Here is a 20,740-nt window from a genome sequence, read left to right on the forward strand (position 1 = left end):
AGCAGCAGAGGGAGAGGGAGAAATAGGCTCTCTGCTGAGCAGGGAGCCTGATGGGGGGCTTGATTCCAGGACCCTGGGATCATGACCTGAGCCAAAGGCAGATGCTTAACCAACTGAGCCACCCAGGCACCCCCATAAATATCCTCTTACCTCTAAGGAGTAGAGGAAGATCTTTCTACATAAAGAAAAGTAATATGCTAATATAACTTGTTTTGACTCAGTTTTGTCATGTAACAAAAATAAAATTCAATTTATGCAATTAATAAAAAATTTTTTTAAATTTTTTAAGAAGTAATGATTCCTTAGCTGACAAACTGTTGAAGGATACCATATGAATGGGGTGTGGAGGAATATAAAAACTGAGAAAAAATGTTTTGTAAATGCATAGATAATCTTTAAAAATACTTATCTTCCAGTTCAGCATGTGTACAGACCAGTATGAGTAGAATACCAATCAACCAAATTGGATACAATCATAAACAGTGTGGCCATCTTGTGTGTAATGACTGAATACTGACCCTCTCTGTAGGATCTAGAGAAAAGCAGAATTACTATCTGTTGTTTTGGTGTGCCTCTCTTTATATTCTCCATATTTCTGATAACAGTTTCCTGATTTTCACATCATCTCTGAATAATGAGTTCAGTTTCTTCTTTTCTAATCTCACATCCTTTATTTTCATCTATTACTACATTGACTGGGACCTTAGGTGTAGTTGATTTTAAAGGGAATGTTTTATATGATTCAGTATTGTGTATGATATTCATAAATGCCCTTTATCAAGTTATGGAAGTTTCTTCCTAGTTATTTAAAAATGCTATAATGGGGGTATCTGTGTGGCTCAGTTGGTTTAGCATCTGCCTTCAGCTCAGGTCATGATCCCAGGGTCCTGGGATCAAGCCCTGCATGTTGGGCTCCCTGCTCAGCGGGAAGTCTGCTTCTTCCTCTCTCCCTCCCCCTGGCTCCTGCTCTTGCTCTCTCTCTCAAATAAATAAAATCTTTTTTAAAATGCTATAATGAATCGTTGTTGGATTTTTTGAATGATTTTTGCATATACCAAGGTTTCCCCCATTAATGTATTAAATGTGGTGAATTACATTAATAGACTTTCTGAGTCTATTATTACTCCAATAAATCTACCCTGCATTACAGGAAAGAATCTGTGTTTCATTGATTTCCTTTTTCAGTATGATTCACATTTTCCTTTCTTTATACGTCTAATAACTCTGATTGCATTCTGGGCATTTTGACTTTTATGTTGTCAAGACTTTGGATTCTTTTATTCTCTTCTGAAGAATTTGCTTTAGCAAGCAGTTAACTTGACTGAAATCAAACTGTTTCCCCAGCAGTGGGCAGCAACGGAAAAAATCAGTTCAGTTGTTTTATCCCCAGTTAGGCTGCTTCAATTTCTCCTTTGTACTTGCAAAATTCAGGTGTCAGCCAAAGGTCTGGGAATATTCTATAAAGAAATTTTGGAGTGACCCTTTGTGGTCCCGTCATCTTTCTTTTAATTCGAAGAATGCTATAGTTATCTCAAATGATGTGCTCTGACTCTTAACCTGAGATTGCAAGTTTCTATCAGAGTTTTAGCTATCCTATACCTCCAAACTATGTCCTGTCCTTAGGAAAAAAGCAACAGAAATGAAAAACTCACACAGTGCTTTTTCATGTCAAGTGTGAACTCCCTTCCAGTTTCTGCCTACTTTCAGTCATTGTAAAGTGCCTTCAAATTTTAAAAAATTTGTCTATAGTTTATAGTTGTTATGTGTGGGAGGATTGGTCTGATATAAGTTCCTCCAGTTTTACAAGTAGAATAATATCCATAAAGTTTTGTAGTCTTGGATAGCATAAATGTTGCATATCATCATTACATTTACTCCTTGGTATGTGAGTTTCATTTTCTAAATAAAACCTATTTTTTAATATCAATTGTATTCACTAACCTTGCAAAATTCACTCATTAATTCTCACAGGTTATCTATAATTATTTTATTTTACTTTATTTTTTAGAAAGAGAGAGAGTGAGATCAGGGAAGAGGGGCAGAGAGAGAGGGAGGGAGAGAGAGAATCTTCGGCGGGATCTACACTCAGCATGGAGCCCAACATGGGGCTCGATCTCATGACCCTGAGATCATGACCTGAGCCAAAATCAAGAGTCAGATGTTCAACCAAATGAGCCATCCAGGCGCCCCATATCTGTAATTATTTTAGATTTTCTGTGTACACAGGGTCATCTGCAAATAATGATAGCTCTACTTCTTCTTTTTCCAATACTTACACCTTTATTATTTTCTTGCCTATTGTGCGGCTAAAACCTTCAGCACAATGTGGAATATAAAAATAGCATCCTTGATTCATCCCCAAACTCAAATGGAAATCTTTAGAGAATCTTATATTAAAAAAAAAAACTTATAGTGAATAGAACAGACTATTTCTTAACTTTTTGTATGAGACCAGCATAATGTTGATACCAAAATCTAAGAATATTATAACAAAGAAAATTACTGGCCGACCTGTCTCATGGATTAATAGAAAACTCCCTTATAAACTATTAACAAACTGGATCTAGAAATTATAGTAAGGGATAATACAACCAAGTTTTGTTATTACAGGAATATAGAATTGGTTTAACATAAAAACAATTAGTGAATATCACCACATTAAAATAAAGCAGAAAAACTGTATGATCATCTCATTAATGAAAAAGAAAAAAGATCTTTGTTAAAATTCAACACCTGTGCCTTATTAAAAAAAACAAATTAGAAATGAAGGATATATCTGAGTCAGATATATGTATCTACAAAAAAAAAATCACTGGCATATAGCTGTTCAGGTATCTTTTTATTGTGGTGAAATATATATAACATTTATCATTATAACTCCTGGTAAGTGTACAATTCAGTGACAATACAGTCACAAAATTATGTAATTATCACCACTATCTATACTCAAAATTTCTTCATTCTCCTCAACAAAACCTGTGCCCACTAAACTCTCCCTGTTTTCCTGCCAGCAGACCCTGGCAATCTCTAGTCTACTTCTGTCTATATGGATTTGCCAACTGTAAGTACCTCATATAAGTGTAAATATACAATATTTGTCCTCCTGTGTCTGGTTTATTTCACTTAGCATAATGTTTTCAAGCTCCATTCATGATATGGCATATATAAAAACTGTATTCCTTTTTGTGGCTGAATAATACTCCATTGTATATACATACCACATTTTGTTTATTCATTCATCTATTCATGGACAATTAGATTGTTTACATCGTTTAGTTATTGTGAATAATGCTATGAACATTGGTGTACAAATATCTTTTCAAGTCCTTGATTTAAATTTTCTTGGATATATACCTAAGAGAGGAGTTGCTGGGTCATATGGTAGTTCCATGTCTGACATTTAAAAAAACCCACCAAATTCTTTTCCACAGTAGTGTCACCATTTTACAATCCCACTAGCAATGCACACGGTTTCTAATTTCTCCACATCCTTGGCAAAACATGTTATTTTCTGTTGTTTTTCTTTTAGTCACCATCATAATGGATGTGAAGTGGTATCTCATTGCTTTGATTTGCATTTTCCTAATGACTACTAATGTTGAGCATCTCTTCATGTGTTTGTTGACCATTTGTCTATCTTTTTTAGAGGAATGTCTGTTAAAGTTATTTTCTTATCTTTTTGTTGTTGAGTTATGAGTCCATGTATTTTCTAGATATTAGAGCTTTATTAGGTTTATGATTTTCAAATATCTTCTCCTTTATGTAGGGTTCTTTTCACTTTCTTGATAATGTCCTTTGATAAACAAAAGTTTTTAATATCATAAACTGTATAGCTTATAAGCAAAAAAAAAATTATTTCTCTCAGTTCTGCAACTTGGAACGTCCAAGAGCAAGGTGACAGCAAATTCAGAATGTCTGATGAGAATGCACTCTGTAGTTCATAGATGGCACCTCATTCATCACTGTCTCCTCATGTGACAGAAGAAATGCAAGCTCTCTGGGGTGTCCCAAAAGTTTTAATTTTGATGATATCCAATTTATATACATCTTTTACTGTACTTACAGTGTTTTATCTAAGAATCCATTGCCTAATCCAAGGTCATAAAGATTTACCCCTGTTTTCCTCCAAGAGCTTTATGATTTCAGCTCATCACAACACGTGCCCTCCTTAATACCCATCACTGGGCTAGCCCAACCCCCCACCTCCCTCCCCTCTAAAATCCTCAGTTTGTTTCTCAGAGTCCATAGTCACTCATGGTTCATCTCCTCCTCCGATTCCCCCCCTTCATGTTTCCCTTCCTTCTCCTAATGTCCTCCATGCTATTCCTTATGTTCCACAAATAAGTGAAACCATATGATAATTAACTTTCTCTGCTTGACTTATTTCACTTAGCATAATCTCCTCCAGTCCCATCCATGTTGATGCAAAAGTTCTGATGGCTAAGTAATATTCCACTGTATATATGGACCACATCTTCTTTATCCATTCGTCTATTGAAGGGCATCTTTGTTCTTTCCACAGTTTGGCTATTGCGGACATTGCTGCTATGAACATTGGGGTGCATATGGCCCTTCTTTTCACTACATCTGTGTCTTTGGGGTAAATACCCAGGAGTGCAATTGCTGGGTCATAGGCTAGCTCTAGTTTTAATTTTCTGAGGCACCTCCACACTGTTTTCCAAAGTGGCTGTACCAACTTGCATTCCCACCAACAGTGTAAGAGGGTTCACCTTTCTCCACAACCTCTCCAACATTTGTTGTTTCTTTCCCTGTCCATTTTTGCTATTCTAACTGGTGTAAGGTGGTATTTCAATGTGGTTTTGATTTGAATTTCCCTGATGGCTAATGATGATGAACATTTTTTCATGTGTCTGTTAGCCATTTGTATGTCTTCTTCAGAGAAGTGTCTGTTCATGTCTTCTGCCCATTTTTTGACTGGATTATTTGTTTTTTGGGTGTTGAGTTTGAGAAGTTCTTTATAGATTTTGGATACCAGCCCTTTATCTGTAGTGTCATTTGCAAATATCTTCTCCCATTCTGTGGGTTGCCTCTTTGTTTTGTTGACTGTTTCCTTTGCTGTGCAGAAGCTTTTTATCTTGATGAAGTCCCAAAAGTTCATTTTTGCTTTAGTTTCACTAGCTTTTGGAGATGTATCTTGAAAGAAGTTGCTGTGGCCGATGTCAAAGAGGTTACTGCCTATGTTCTCCTCTAAGATTTTGATGGATTCCTGTCTCACATTGAGGTCCTTCATCCATTTTGAGTTTATCTTTGTGTATGGTGTTAGAGAATGGTTGAGTTTCATTCTTCTGCATGTGGCTGTCCAATTTTCCCAGCACCATTTATTGAAGAGACTGTCTTTTTTCCTTTGCAGTATCCCATAGGTTTTGGACCGATGTGTTTTCATTCTCATTGGTTTCCATGAATTAAGTTCTTCTTTGGCTTCTTGGTTGACCATAACATTCTTGAGCAGAGTGGTCTTTAGCTTCCAAGTGTTTGAATTTCTGCCAAATTTTTTCTTGTGATTGAGTTCCAGTTTTAAAGCATTGTGGTCTGAGAATATGAGGGGAGTAATTTCAATCTTTTGGTATCAGTTGAGACCTGATTTGTGACCCAGTATGTGGTCTATTCTGGAGAAAGTTCCATGTGCACTCGAGAAGAATGAGTATTCTGTTGTTTTAGGGTGGAATATTCTTTATATACCTATGAGGTCCATATGGTACAGTGTGTCATTCAAAGCTCTTGTTTCTTTGCTGATTGTCTGCTTAGATGATCTGTCTATTGCTGAGAGTGGAGTATTGGGGTCTCCTACAATTAACATATTGTTATCCAATATGACTCTTTATTTTGGTTAACAGTTGGCTTATGTAGATGGCTGCTCCCATGTTGGGGGCATAGATATTTACAATTGTTAGATCTTCTTGTTGGATAGATCCTTTAAGAATGATTTAGTGTCCTTCTGTGTCTCTAACTACAGTCTTTAGCTTAAAATCTAATTTGTCTGATATAAGAATTGCTACCCCAGCTTTCTTTTGAGGTCTGCTGGCATGGAAGATGGATCTCCATCCCTTCACTTTCAGTCTGGATGTATCTTAAGGTTCAAAATGAGTCTCTTGTAGACAGCATATGGATGGGTACTGTCTTTTTATCCAGTCTGCAACCCTGTGCCGTTTTATGGGAGCATTTAGGCCATTCACATTGAGAGTCATTATTGAAAGGTATGAATTTATTGTCATCATGTTACCTGTGAAGACCTTGTTTCTATAGATTGTCTCTGTAAATTTCTGTTCTATATCACTCTTGGGGTTGTTCTCCTTTTATAGAACCCCCCTTAATATTTCTTGCAGGGCCGGCTTAGTGGTCACATATTCTTTCAGTTTCTGCTGGTCTTGGAAGCTCTGCATCTCTCCATCCATTCTAAATGACAGCCTTGCCAGATAAAGTATTCTTGGTGGCATGTTATTCTCATTTAGTACCCTGAATATGTCTTGCCAGGCCTTTCTGGCTTGCCAGCTCTCTGGGGATAGGTCTGACGTTATTCTGATGTTCCTCCCTCTGTATGTAAGGAATCTCTTCCCCCTAACTGCTCTTAAGATGGTTTCCTTGGTTCTAAGATTTGCGAGTTTTACTATTACATGTCGGGGTGTTGGCCTGTTTTCCTTGATCTTGGGAGAGGTCCTCTCTGCCTCTAGGACACGAATGTTTGTTTCAGTCCCCAGATTAGGGAAGTTCTCATCTACAGTTTGCTCAAATATATCTTCTAGTCCTCTCTCTCCCTCCACCCCCTCAGGGATCCCAATAATTCTGACACTGGAATGTTTCATGGTGTCATTTATTTCTCTGATTCTATTTTCATGATTTTGACTCGTTTTTCCCTGGCCTCCTCTTTTTCCTTTTTTCCTATTAATTGGTCGTCTAGATCACTAATTCTTTCTTCTGCCTCACTTACCCTAGCTGTTAGATTATCTAGATTAGATTGGATCTCATTGATAGCATTTTTAAGTTCTGCCAGTTCAGCTTTCATTTCTGCCCCTAGAGACTCTATGTTGCCATTAATCAATTCTCCATTCTAGCTATTGTCTTCACAGTTGCTACCCTGAATTCCATCTCCGACATCTTGGTTATATCTGTACCCATTTGTAAATCTGTGGCAGAAGTCACAGTCTCTGAGTGTTTTCTATTTTGGGGGTTCCTCCTCCTAGCCATTCTGTTGAGGAGTGGTTGAGGGAATGTACAGAGTCCAAATTATTGACCACAACCCAAGCAAGATGCACCTGTTTTATAGGGACCTTAGGGTTGCTGGCCTCTTGTTCTCCTGGCCTGTCTTCTAGGGGAGAGGCCTGCCATGCTGTTACTCAGGCAACCCTGTTTGGGCAGAGTTGCCCTGCCCCCTGTGGCGGGGGATGGGCTTGGTGAAAACTGGTTTTTGTGGGCTTTTGTTCTCTGGCGGCTTTCCCTGGTGGCTTTCCATGTCTCTTCCGAGAGTCAGAGCAGAAGAGATCATTTCCAACCCTCTGCCTCAGAGCAGAGAGATCACAGTCTGTTTTTCAGTGAGCTCTCCAGGTGACACTATTTCCATTTCTGTCTGTGCTGCTATAAACTGCAGTGTCCTGGGTTGTGTGCCCCTCAGCAGGGCTCCCAGTCCTCACCTCCAGGTCGGGGCACGGGGCATGTCTCTGCCCTTTGTGCTTCTAAAATTGCATGCCATCCCCGGTTCGCAGGCATGGCCCTGCCACTCCAGGTTTCAGTCCGTGGGGCTGCCCTAAAGTCCTTTCCCATCACTACTGGTCTGCGAGTCTGTGCCTGCTCCCCAGCACAGGAGGCTTTCACACACTGGCGGTGTAGGATCCCCTCTGCTCAGCTCCCTCCCCCTTCCATTTATCTTCCGATACTGCCCTTGGAATCATGGCTCCCACTTCATACCTTGAAACCAACGGCTTGCGATATTCTGTTTGTAGAGATCCAGATATATCTTCTTACATCCATACCTCAAAACCAACAGCCTGCGATATTCTGTTTGTAGAGATCCAGATATATCTTTTTACATCTCAGTCTGCTTTCATGGATGTTCATAGTGGTCTGGTAGATATCCAGCTCAATTCCAGGGACCAGTTGGAATAGGGTCCCTTACTCCTCCGCCATCTTTTCCTGAACCAGCTTCTAACTCTGAAATCAGCTCTCCTCCTTCCCCATGGTCTGCTGTTCTTGGGTCTTTTATTATTATTGTTGTTGAAGGCTATAGTAATCTATGTGTCTAATTATTTTACCAAACACTTTTGCAGAGACTTTATTCCTTCTCCTGAGTGGTCCCTGAAGTCTGTGTTCCTTAGCCTGTTCGATAGAAATTTCTTTGAATGTCTGGACCTGAAACAAAGCAAAACTCTGCCAATCTTTGAAGACTTTCTCTGTGCTGGAGCACTCTTCCAACAGGCAAACTTGCCCTGAGACTAGGGATCACCCAAAGCAGCTTGCCCATGGTACATGTGTGGTTATCTAAAATTCACCCATATTTGTGGGTGCTTTCAAATGCCCTAATTTAAAATAAATCCTCTCTCTGGCCTTCTGTCCCTGGCCTTAGGCAGTCTTTTTTATGCCTAAACTGTAATTTTTTCCTTCAGGCATCTGAGATTTCTTTATCCACCTTACAACATTTTCTAGTAAAACCCATTGATTTTCATGCCTGGTGAGTTCTGAGTTAGGTAAACAGAGATGAGTGTCTGACATCATTTCTTCAGGCAATTCTCAAACTATGGAGATTAGAACAGATTTTTACACAGTTTGTGAAGAAGGACTGCTCTGCACCCTCTGGAATTAGGGAAGGTACCACACTGGGAGCAAGGATTGTGTCTTCAAGACTGCTGTCAAGAGATGGTCTGGCAAGTACATGTAAAAATGTCAATTTTTCCTACTGTCTTTAATTTTTTTTTTTTTTTTTGCTTGATTCAGGACTTATTTGGTTGTTGTAAACCTTTGACCATTTTCCAAAGTTCTGATGGTGTTGGTTCTGACAATTTCTGATTTTTTCTTTTTTAATGCTTCTGTGGAAGGATGGTTGCTTGGAGCTGCCTACCCAGCCATTTCACTGAGGTCACTCTCTACAGGCCTACCTAGTTTTATTGTGTTTCATTTTATTGCACTTTCCAGATAGTGTAGTTTTTATATATTAAAGGTTTGTGTCAACCCTGAGTCAAGCAAGTCTATCAGTGCCAATTTTTCTAGTAGCATTTGCTCACTTCATATCTGTGTCTCATTTTGGTAATTCTTGCAATATTCCAAACTTTTCTATTATTATTATATTTGTTATGGTGATCTGTGATTACTGATTATGACTTGCCAAAAGCTCAGATGATGGTTAACATTTTTTGTCAATCAAGTATTTTAAAATTAAAGTATATATGTTGTTTTTTTAGACATAACACTATCGAGCACTTAGTAGAATACAATGTAGTGTAAACATAAATTTCATATGTATGGGAAGCCAAAAAATTCATATGACTCCCTTTATTGCAATATTCTCTTAATTGTAGTAGTCTGGAACTGAACACGCATTATCTCCAAGGTATGCTTGTATATTGCTTTTCTTTTCTTTTCTTTTCTTTTTTTTACTATTAAAGCCCCTCCATGTTTTAACATATTAACATTTTATTTTAATTAAAATTGTATATATTTAAGGTGTCCTACAAGATGATTTGATATACATATACATAGTGAAATAATTACTACAGTCAAGCTAATTAGCGTATCTTCTCACATAGTTCTTTTTTGTGTGATGAGAGCATCTAGAATCTACTCTTAGCAAATTTCCAGTATTCAATACAGAATTACTAACTATAGACATCAGGTTGCACAATAGACCTCCAGATTTATTCATTCTTTAAGGAGAGCTATACACATAATTTAAAGACACCAAAACTGCAAAATAATCTTCAGTTATTATAAATTCAATAATCTGTTGTTCAACTGCAACTCTGTACCCTTTGACCAACATTTTCCCATTTTCTCCAGCTCTCCCTCAGTGTAACCACTGTTCTACTCTCTGATTCTATGTATTTGACTTTTTAAAATTACACATGTAAGTGAGATCATGTATCTTATTTATTTAATTTCCACAAGTTTGTGAGACAGGTAGTATTACTCTTATAGATGAAGATATTCTAATCAGGAGACAAGGAGCCATGTCCAGGATTTAAACTGAGGAGTGGCTTAGCTAAGGTGTCTTCTGTCTGCAGGTCTAACCCTAATGTAAACAAGGATTTTGAAAAGCAACACTGAACCTAACAGAAAGATTTTAGCAAAATATTCCCAGTGCTACTCTATACCTATAAAATTGTTTCTGCAGAGTTGTAAAGAAAAATAAATAAATAAATACAGCCCCTAGGAAATCCTTCTGTAAGACCATCTAGATTCCCAGTTGGCTCATCTATTCCAATGTGACATTTATGACAAGCTCTGTTAAGTTCTATGGGGGAAATGTTCTGATTTTTCTCAAAGACCATCTCTTAATCTCCTTTCATGTTAAACAAATATATAATAAGGCTCTGAACATCAGGATATTGAATTTATAATGACTAATGATTATTTTGCAATTTTGCTGCCTTTAAATTATGTTCATAGCTCTCCTTAAAGAATATTATTTAGCAGCCCCTTGTCTATGAAAAAAAAAAAAACACTATTAAGTAACAGCATTACTCTTCCAATAAAAATGAACATAGATTACCCCAAACCAACCATCTTAGAATTACTTCTTGGAGAACACTAAATTCCTACAAGAGGTCAGACTTAGTATCTATTTCATAATTGTTTTATGTGACATGCTGTGACATGTAGACATGCTGAGTTAACAGCTCTGACATTTCAATCAATATCATATCTTTTAAGGGACTTTGGAACGTAGGACTGCCTTGAATGAGACATGGACATTTCCTGTACTTCAGATCAGAGTGATGGTGTCCTGAAGGATAATTCCATTGTAAAAGACTGAAATATTGGGATTGACTTTTTACTATGATAGAAATAAATAAGAAATCAATCACAAAAAACTCTAGGAAGTCATCAAATATTTGGTAAACAATGCATGAGTCAAAGTAGAAGTTACAAGAGAAATTTCAAATAGTTCTAACTCAACCTGACAATGAAAATAAAATACATCAAAATTTGTAAGATGCAACTACAACAGTTCTTATTAGAAACTTAATAGCTTAAGGGGAGGTGTGTAGGGGATGGGCTAAATGGGTGATGGGTATTAAGGAGGGCACGTGTGATGACCACTGGGTGTTGTATGTAAGTGAAGAATCACTAAATTCTACTCCTGAAACCATTGTTACACTATATGTTAACTAACTAGAATTTAAATAAAAACTTGAAACAACAAAAAAGAAACTTTATAGCTTAAATGTTTATATATTCCAAAGAAGGCTTAAAATCGGTTGTACGAAAACAATGAATCATGGATCACTGCATCAAAAACTGGTGATGTATTGTATGGTGACTAACATAACATAATAAAATAAAATTTTTAAAAAATCATAAAATATTTAACTTAACAAATAAGTACATAAATTAAATCCAAAGTAAATAGAAAAAAAATAAAAATATAAGAACAAAAACCCATACAATAGGACACAAAAAATAAACATTAATAAAACCAAAAGATAGCTCTTTGAAAGGATGAAAATATTGGTTAAAAATCCTGACAAAGATTGATGAGAGGGAGAGGTTGGGAGAGAGTGAGTGAATACAGCAATACCAGCAATGGATAAGCAGATATGAATACTTATCTATAGACCTGAAAGGATCACAAGGGAATATTATGAACAACTCAATGCCAATAATTTTAGAAACAGAAGAAATGCAAACGTTCTTCAAAAACTTATAAAAATTTCACAAAAAGGTATGAGAAAACTTACTAGCTCTATATCATAGAGAAATTAAATTTATGGTTAACAACAAAACTTCACACGTACACACCACACACACACACACACACACACACACACACACCCCTCCAAGCCCTAGGCATTTCACTGGTGAGTCCTACTTAATATTTTAAAAAGAAAAAATATCCATTTTACAAAAAATTCTGACTTTAGGCCTACAATTTCAAGTCACTGAATTTCTGCCAGCAATCCAAATCAGCAAGGAAACAAATTCTCCCCTAAGACCTCCAAGAGGTTTTGATTTGAATTTCCCTGATGGCTAGTGATGATGAACATTTTTTTCATATGTCTGTTAGCCATTTGTATGTTTTCTTTGGAGAAGTGTCTGTTCATGTCTTCTGCCCATTTTTTGACTGGATTATTTGTTCTTTGGGTGTTGAGTTTGAGAAGTTCTTTCTAGATCTTGGATACCAGCCCTTTATCTATAGTGTCATTTGCAAATATCTTCTCCCATTCCGTGGGTTGCCTCTTAGTTTTGTTGACTGTTTCTTTTCCTGTGCAGAAGCCTTTTATCTTGATGAAGTCCCAAAAGTTCATTTTTGTTTTTGTTTCCCTTGCTTTTGGAGACCTGTCTTGAAAGAAGTTGCTGTGGCCAATGTCAAAGAATTTTCCTCTAGGATTTTTTTAAAATTTTATTTTATTATGTTATGTTAATCACCGTACATTACATCATTAGTTTTTGATGTAGTGTTCCATGATTCATTGTTTGCGTATAACACCCAGTGCTCCCTTCAATACGTGCCCTCTTTAATACCCATCACCAGGCTAGCCCATCCCCCACCCCCCTCCCCTCTAGAACTCTAGGATTTTGATGGATTCCTGTCTCACATTGAGGTCTTTCATCCATTTTGAGTTTATCTTTGTGTGTGGTGTAAGAGAATGGTCCAGTTTCATTGTTCTGTATAGATACCACCTTACACCCCTTAGAATGACAAAAATTAACAAGGCAGAAAACAAGGCAGAAAATGTTAGCGAGGATGTGGAGGAAGGGGAACCCTCTTACACTGTTGGTGGGAAGGCAAGCTGGTACAGTCACTTTGGAAAACAGTATGGAGGTTCCTCAAAAAATTAGAAATAGAGCTACCCAGCAATTGCACTACTAGGTATTTACCCTGAAGATACAGATGTAGTGAAAAGAAGGGGCACATGCACCCCAGTGCTCATAGCAGCAATGTCCACAATAGCCAAACTGTGGAAGGAGCCGAGATGCCCTTCAACAGATGAATGGATAAAGAAGACATGGTTCATATATGCAATGGAATATTACTCAACCATCAGAAAGGATGAAAACCCACCATTTGCACTGACATGGATGGAACTGGAGGGGATTATGCCAAGTGAAATAAGCAGAGAAAGACAATTATCACATAGTTTCACTAATATGTGGAACATAAAGGATAGCACAGAAGACCGGAGGGAAAACTGAAGGGGGGGGGTAATCAGAGAGGGAGACAAACCATGAGAAACTATGGACTCCGGGAAACAAACTGAGGGTTTCAGAGGGGAGGAGGATGGGGAGATGAGGTAGCAGGGTGATGGGTATTAAGGAGAGTACATGTTGTGATTGAGCACCGGGTGTTATACGCAACTAATGAATCATTGAACACTACATCAAAAACTAATGATGTACTATATGGTGGCTAACTGAACATAATAAAAAATTTTTTAAATAAAAATAAAAAGACCTCCTAGAGGGATGCAGCCTTGCAGCCAGCTTGATTTTAGCGCAATAAGCCCTGTGATAGACTTCTGATCTACAGAGCTGTAGGATGATACATTTGTATAATTTACTAAGTTTGCAGTGATTTGCTACCACAGCAATAGAAAACTAACACAGACTAATTAACAGCAATGGGACTAACTCAGTAAATGAGCACCGCAGTATAAATCCTTCTACATGTTTCTTAGTCTGTTATTCAGAGATCAATTCTTCTTCATGTGGCTTAATATTGCTTATTGAAGAGTTGTGCAAGGAGTATTAAAATAGGTTTCCAACTAACTCAGGGAATTCTTTTGTGGGAGGGCAAGGCCTAAGGTCAGTAAATGGGTTAGAAGCCTATTCCTCTCAGTCTCCGCAAGACCCAGTATGGCTAAATTACTTAAAGAATATCTAATTAATGTTTACAGAGTAATTTAATAAAGGAGTGGCAGCATCTGTGTTCTAGGAAACTTCTCTTTGCCATCATTGCCAGTCCAATCAATCTCTCCATAATCTCAAAGTCAAAGGAGGAAAATGAAAGAATAAATATTGTACAGAGCCTGGGCTAATGGCCTGAAGGACTGGGTTAGTGAAAATGTAAGTGTCTTAATTTGTCTTGCATTGTACATAATAGCTATAATATTTGTGACACTTAATAAAAGGTTATTAACTTAAAAGTAGTGTAAATTTTCCCAGAAATCCAGAACAAAATAACTTTGTATTGTTCTTATTTTCAAGACCATATTTCTTTATTTACAGGGGAAATGGTGTGATGTCCTTACCTGGTGTTGTGGTTATTATTATATCCATTACTACGCTGAAAACTCCTGCACAGTAGTTTAACATAACAAGCTTGATGTAGGCACTGGTATGACTAGAAAAAAGGAAACTTATCAGGTACGTGAAGGGAATGATAGACCAGCCAAACAGCATGAAGATGACCAATGTGTCCAGAAAGCGGTAATTCTTGGTCAGTGCATCCAATCCAGATAATAGGAACACCACCTGAGATAGAGAGTACACAAGTCAATTCAAAGTGGAGAAAACTATGCAATACCTAAGAATTCAGTCTAATAACTTAGAAAATCTTCCTTTGTTAGAACACATAAGTATTTATTTATTTTTAAAAAATATTTTAGTTATTTATTTGACAGAGAGAGAGAGAGATAGTGAGAGCAGGAACACAAGCAGGGGGAGTGGGAGAGGGAGAAGCAGGCTTCCCGCCGAGCAGGGAGCCCGATGCGGGGCTCGATCCCAGGACCCTGGGATTATGACCTGAGCCGAAGGCAGACGCTTAACCACTGAGCCACCCAGGCGCCCCCACATAAGTATTTATTAATCAAATAATTTTGTCTGTGAGCATGGCTATGAGGTTCTTCCACTTCTCCCTTAAGTGAGCACATCCCCTCTATTTGCCTACTTGTTTTCATCTACTTGAAAAAGTTTCATTTTGTTCTCCTTGAACAAGATCAAAGTATATTTTTTCTTCTCCTTCTTCCAACCCCAAATAAGCCAAATTCTCAATATTTCCAGAAATGAGATCACCTAGTAGAAAAACTTTTTTTTTTTTTTTTTAAGATTTACATTCTGGCAGCTGTAAACTATAATGCTAAGGACCTATCCTTCATGGCTCTCCATTTTTAGATTCTGCCTATTGACTCTACTCTGTTTTCCTACTCCTCCTTTCCCTACGTCAGCCACTCAGTTGAGAAGCACACAGGGAAACTCAAAGTTAGAGGGGATCTAAGTAAGGGAACTGAGAACCTATAGAGTTGTTACAGAAAATAAATTTCCAGAAATTGACATCTTATAAGTTGTTAAAACTGTGGTTTCTCCACAAATATTCCAGAACTATTTATTTTGAGCTATTAAATGATTATGTAGCAAGATCCTTGAGAAGTGGATGGTAGGGATAAGCTGAGAATAGCTACTAGTGATTGAAAGCAGGTTCTCAGTGGTAGTAGACAAAACAACAAAAAAATAAACATAGCATAGATGAAAATATTTGGGTATTATGGGCATGGCTACTTTGCTTCTGTCATCACAGACTTTCAGTCTCAAGAGAAATGCAGTGCATGTAAATACTTAGATAGAATTTGGGGTGACCTAGGTATTTTTTTGTTGAAAGAGGTATAATGTTTAGGGATTTCATTAATTATAAAATGTACATTTTTGGGTAGGAAGACTCAACATTGTAAAAATGCAGATATTCCCCAAATTAGTCTATAAACAAAAATATCCATAAGATATTTAGTTGAATATTTTAAATTTTGAAATGTAACATTCAAAAATACACAAAATATAAATGAGCAGATCACTGAATTATTACAAAACAAACACTGCTGTGAAATTACCAAGGATATTAATGCCACTCAAGACACAATATCTCCCTCCTCTGTGAAGGTAAACACTACCCTGACCTTTACAATAATCACTTTCCTTCTTTTCTTTACAGTTTTAACAAAAACATCCCTAAATACTACTTGTATTTTTCAACTATACATGGAGTTATGTAGTATTTACTTCTTCCTACCTGGCTTCTTTTGCTAACATGGTATTTGTGAAATCCATCCCCACTGTTGCCTAGTGTGGTAGCTCATTTTCATTGCTCTTTAGTATTCCAGTGTATTATTGTATCATTTTTACTCATCTGTTATATTTGATAAATATTTCAGTTGTTTGCCATGTTTATTGTTTATTATTATGAATAACGTTCTTAAGAACCTTCTTGTAGATGTCTCTTGCTGCACATATATATGCATCGGAGATTATATAAATATATATATATTTTTTCACAAACCTTCAAAGTTTTAGAAGAAAATGCCAAATTGTTTACCAAAGTAACTGGACCAATTTATGTTCCCATCAATAGTAACTGCAGCTTCCACTGCATTAAATTCTTATCCATATTTGGTATTTTAGCTTTCTAGATTTTAGCTATTCTGATAGATATGTATAGTCTATGTATTTGTTTCCTATTGCTGCTGTACCAAATTCACAAATTAGTGTCTAAAACAACCCAAATTTATCTTATAGTTTTGGAATGGTTCTCACTAGACTAAGATTAAAAAAAAAAAAGTCTACAAGACTGTACTCCTTCTGGAGGCTCTAGGAGAAATTCAGTTTCTTGCCTTTTCAAGCTTTCCAGAGGCTGTCTGCATTACTCAGCTCATGGCAACTTCCTTTATCTTTAAAGTCGGAAGCTTAGTATTTTTGAGCCCTAATCTCCACTGTGATGGTATCTGGAAGTGTGGCCTTTGGGCTGTAATCAGGTTAAGATGAGGTCATGAGGGTGGGGCCCTGTGATGGGATAGTGTCCTTAGAAGAAAGATGAAAGCATGCTCTTGAGCTCCTGCTCTTGCTCGCTCTCTCTGCCATGTGTGGACATAGTGAGCAGAGAGTCATCTGCAAACCAGGAAGAGAGCCCTCATTGGAAAACCAAAGCAAATGCCCCTTGATCTTGGACTTCCTAGCCTTTGGAACTGTGAGAAAATAAATTTCTGCTATGTAATCCACCATATCTATTTTGTTATAGCAGTCAGAGCGGACTAAGACAACTGGTTTTTGTATTTCCTATTGGAGACTTTACATTATTTGAGTTACCGTCCAGCATTCTTTCATTTCAATCTGAAGGAATCCCTTAGCATTTCTTGTGGAGTAGGTTTAGTGCTAATTAACTTCCTCAGCTTATTTAAGACAGTCGTTTTAAAGTCTTTGTCTAGCAGCTCTGCTGTTTGTACTTCTTCAGGGATGGTTGCTGTCATTTAATTTTCTTCCTTTGAATAGACCATGTTTTCCTGTTTATTTGCAGGCCTTATGATGTTGTTATTGTAGGAACTTGGGTATTTAAAATATCAGCCACCTCTTCCAACCCTTGCAGACTGACTCTGTGTCAGGGCATTTCATCACTAATTAGTGGGGTTTGTTCTGAGACTAGGGATGACTCATATCCCATCAAGATTAAAGTCTTCTCATGTCTTTATGAGCATGTGCACTATCTTGGTCTAGGTATTGCTTTCTCGATTTCCCTACATATAGAGCTGCTTTGAAAGGTCTTAATTTCCCAGGGCCTTACACTAGAGTCTCATTGAAGCCTTAGACTGTCTATGTCTCAACTTGTCATTTCTTCCTCCAGGCATCTTCAGGTCTGTGGTACCCCTGCAGGTTCACAAGCAGTGGCTCCTACTGCTTTTCCCTACCTAAAATCCAAGTTAGACAAGAAAGAGAGCAGTCTTCTTGCAGCCTCTAGACAGGTCAGAAGGTTGGAAGTAAGGAAGGTCTGTTCTACCTCTTCCACTTCAGGGGAGAGCTGGGAACTGGACTGCCATAGCCTCCAGACCAAGACTGTGCTACGCTAGGGACAGGCTCGCTCAAGAGCCCATAAATATGCTGTGAAATTTCCTATCATTTTGAATGTGGCATTTTCTTGTTTGGGGCACAGACCTATGACTGTTTTCCAGAGTTCCTATAAACCAGTTGAGTTTCTGCTTGTTTTCTTTTTTCCTTCACAGGGGAGAAAGGACTTGGGACTTCCTACCATGCCATCTTATTGACCACATTTATCATTCTGTTTCTGCTAAGTATTTTCTCAATAGTTAATGCAATTGAACGCTTTTCCGTATGTTTATAGGCCACTTGGATATCTTATTTTATGATACACCAGTTCTAACCTCTTTCTCTTTTTTCTATTTTCTTTAACTGTCCTATTCTTACTGCTAGAGAATTATACATAGAATATGATCCAGATACGAAGTTACTCATAAGAACATTAAAAGAACTATGTTGAATATGTCTGAGAAAATAAAAAGGTGGAGAGCATAGGTTTACAGATGAAGAAGATAATTTAAATTTTTGAAAATAATTAACTGCAAGTTTTATATCTGAGGACCACAAATCTGAAATTAAGAACTCATTAGATAGGTTTGACAGTTGAGTAGATACAGGCAGAAGATAGGATTGATAAATTGGAAAAGAAGTCAATAGAAAATATACCAAGAAATACACAGTGGGAAAAAAAAAGGAAAATAAAGAGAACAGTGTTTGAGATATCCATGACACAGTGAAAAGAAACAATACACATGCAGACAGAGAACAACAAGAGGCAAAAGTAAGAGGCAAAGTAAGAGAATTACCAAGAAATTTACAAAACTGGTAACAGATACCAACCTTCAGATTCAGGAAGCTTTGAATACACCAAGCAGGGTAAATGCAAAGAAACCTAAGCACAATACTGTAAGAATGCTAAAAACCTACCTCAAAGGAAGAATAGTAAGAGAAGGAATTGTAAGAAGTCTGACAGCTGACTCCTTGTTGAAAAATGATAAAAGCAAGCCATGACAATGGAACAGCATCACTAAAGAGTGGGGGAGGGGGGTAGGTGCGGGAACCAACAAAATATTCTTCAAAGGATAAGAAAAATGAAATTATTTCCAATCAAAATCTACAAGATTTTTTTTTTTTTTGCAATTAAAACTTTCCTAAAAGAAATATCATAGGAAGTTCTTCAGGAAGAGAAAAATGATCCCAGATAAAACTGCAGAAACAAATATGAGTGAATAAGTACAAGTGAATATTTACTGTAACAAAAATAACAGTAGGTTTTGGATGATAAATAATGTAAAATTAAAATACCTTATCACAATAATGCAAGAAGTTGGAGGGCATCATTGGAATGACAAGGCTGTAAGGTCTTAGTGTTGCCAAGGAAGTGGTAAAAGCAAAACTTGCACTGACAGTAATTAATCAAATGTGCATGTTTGGGGCACCTGGGTGGCTCAGTTACTTAAGCATCTGCCTTCAGCTCAGGTCACGGTCCCAGGGTCCTAGGATTGAGCCCTAGGTCAGGCTCCCTGTTCAGCAGGGACTCTGCTTCTCCCTCTCCCTCTGCCCTTCTCCCCCGCTTGCTCTCTCTCTCTCAAGTAAATAAATAAAATCTTTAAAAAATTTTATACATATTTTACTTTTATTTTTATTTAAATTCAATTAGTCAAGGTATAGTACATCATTGGTTTTTGATATAATGTTCAATGATTCATCAGTTCAATATAATACTAGTGCTCATCACATCATGTGCCCTCCTTAAAAATTTTAAATAAAAAAACAAACAAAAAAACACAAATGTGCATGTTAATTTTTAGAGTGGTCACTGAAAGAATATTTAACACAAATTTAATAGAGAGCAGAAGGAGAAACAGGAAATAAAACAATTCAAATAAGAAAAGAATAAACCCAAACATATCAGTATTTCTTTGGATACTGCAATTATAAGGCCAGCTTGTTAGCCTGGAAAAAAAACTAACACAACTATATACTGTTTACAAAATAAATTTTTTTTAAAATACGAAGGCCCAGAAAATCTAAATGCAAAAAGATGAAAAAACATTTACCAAGGAAAGAGCAATCAAAGTACCTATGCTATTTCTAGAAAGAGCATATTTTAAGGCTAGAAGCATCATTAGGGATAAAAGGGAGAAATAACATTGTGATAAAGGGGTCAATCCATCAGGAAAATACAATTATAAATACGTATGCACCCATGAATATATAAACTGTAGGTATAAAGCAAACTATATGAAGCAAAGTTTCAAACTATATCAAAATTTCACAGAAAAGAAAAACAAATAGGCAACATATCAGTAACAACAGAGATGAGTAGCTCTAAACAAAACTGAGTCTATGACCTACATAAACAAAGTCTCCAGTAACAACAGGAGACACATTCTTAACAAGTACACATAAAATATTTACCCAAATTGACCACATGCTGGTTCATAACATATGACTCAATGTATTTAAAATGACTGAAATCATTCACAGTATGTTCTCTGAGCAAAGGGCTATTAACCTATGAATACATTTTCAAAGTGCTTAGAAATCAAATAATACATTTCTAGTAAACATCATGGTTCAAAAATATTTTAGAAATTAGGAAATATTTATGAATTAGTGATAATGAATATCAAACCTGTGGGATGCAGCTTAAGTGATGAGATAATGTAAAGTTTTGGGTTTTTTTGGTTTGTGTGCATAATGTAGCTCTCCCAGTTAGTTCCTGTGATGACAGAAATGATTAGTGACCCTCACAAAGTTAGTGGTTTGCCCTTACTGT

The 20,740-nt window shown here is 36.9% G+C and overlaps 1 protein-coding gene across 1 annotated transcript in view; it reads right to left on the reverse strand.

Moving 5' to 3' along the window:
• LOC118549014 (phospholipid-transporting ATPase ABCA3-like) overlaps positions 1 to 20,740 on the reverse strand; it is a 176,621-nt gene that overhangs the window by 33,197 nt on the left and 122,684 nt on the right. Inside the window, exon 24 of the mRNA XM_078074026.1 lies at positions 14,415 to 14,637. Within this exon, the coding sequence (XP_077930152.1) occupies positions 14,415 to 14,637 (223 nt within the window). The remainder of the gene's footprint in view (positions 1 to 14,414; positions 14,638 to 20,740) is intronic.

Source organism: Halichoerus grypus, chromosome 6 (assembly GCF_964656455.1).
Source record: "Halichoerus grypus chromosome 6, mHalGry1.hap1.1, whole genome shotgun sequence".
NCBI classification, from domain to species: domain Eukaryota; kingdom Metazoa; phylum Chordata; class Mammalia; order Carnivora; family Phocidae; genus Halichoerus; species Halichoerus grypus.